At 50.8% G+C, this 789-nt stretch overlaps 1 protein-coding gene across 1 annotated transcript in view; it reads left to right on the top strand.

Moving 5' to 3' along the window:
• The window catches only part of LOC113940503 (MAM domain-containing glycosylphosphatidylinositol anchor protein 2-like), a gene marked incomplete at its 5' end in the record, with an annotated part of 10,139 nt that extends 9,658 nt beyond the window's left edge, over positions 1-481 (top strand). Inside the window, one exon of the mRNA XM_027631656.1 lies at positions 463-481. Coding sequence (XP_027487457.1) covers positions 463-465 — 3 coding nt within the window. The remainder of the gene's footprint in view (positions 1-462) is intronic.
• Positions 482-789: the final 308 nt, after the last annotated feature.

Below are 789 nucleotides of genomic sequence, written 5' to 3'. Positions count from 1 at the left end.
CTCATCCCATTGGAAACAACCCAACTCTCCAATCTATCCAGGTTCCTCTGCAGAGGGACCCTTCCCTTCTGCCCCAGCATCTCACAGCTTCTTCTCACCTCTGAAAGCTGCTTTATGTCCAGATAACTGCTTTGTGAGCACCAGGAGCTCAGTAATGCCACAGAGAGCACAGCAGCTCTTTGCTCAGAGACAAAATATCCTGCAGCTCGCAGGAGATGCTGGTGGTGATAGAAAACATGGTTTTATTTCAGGATATAAAATGGTTCACTGTGGAAAATTATTTCGGGCCTGTGTAGAGTGGCTGCGTTAAAGGTCTCTAAAAATCTGTGTATTTTGTGCAGACAAAGGAGTGATTTGTGAGCCTTTGCTGTGAGGCAGCAAAGCATCTGTGCTGCCCACCCAGAGCCCCTGGTGAAGGAGTTCTGTGACAGGTTTTCACACATTTCATGTTTGGTTTGACAGTGAGACGCTGATAGACTGTTACAGGCAGTTCTCATCCACCCTCAGAGCCGGCTGGAACTGGAACAGAGCCAAAAAAAGCAGCTGCTGGGAGCGACCTTTGTGTGTGAGAGGTGGGAGTGTTGTCATGGAAAGCGGGAGCCATCAGCCCTGCAGTGGGATGGTTCCTCTGGCCCCTCCCTTTCACCTCCAGGTGCCCCAGGGGAGAAAATGGGTTTTTGGGGAAAACAGTCATAGATCCTAGAATGGTTTGGGTTGGAAGGGACCTTAAACCCATCCAGTGCCACCCCCTGCCACGGGCAGGGACACATCCCACTAGCCCAGTTTGCT

The sequence above is a fragment of the Corapipo altera genome, unplaced genomic scaffold (assembly GCF_003945725.1).
Source record: "Corapipo altera isolate COAL_440 unplaced genomic scaffold, ASM394572v1 128403, whole genome shotgun sequence".
Lineage (NCBI taxonomy): Eukaryota > Metazoa > Chordata > Aves > Passeriformes > Pipridae > Corapipo > Corapipo altera.
This window is presented reverse-complemented; position numbering and strand designations above follow the sequence as displayed.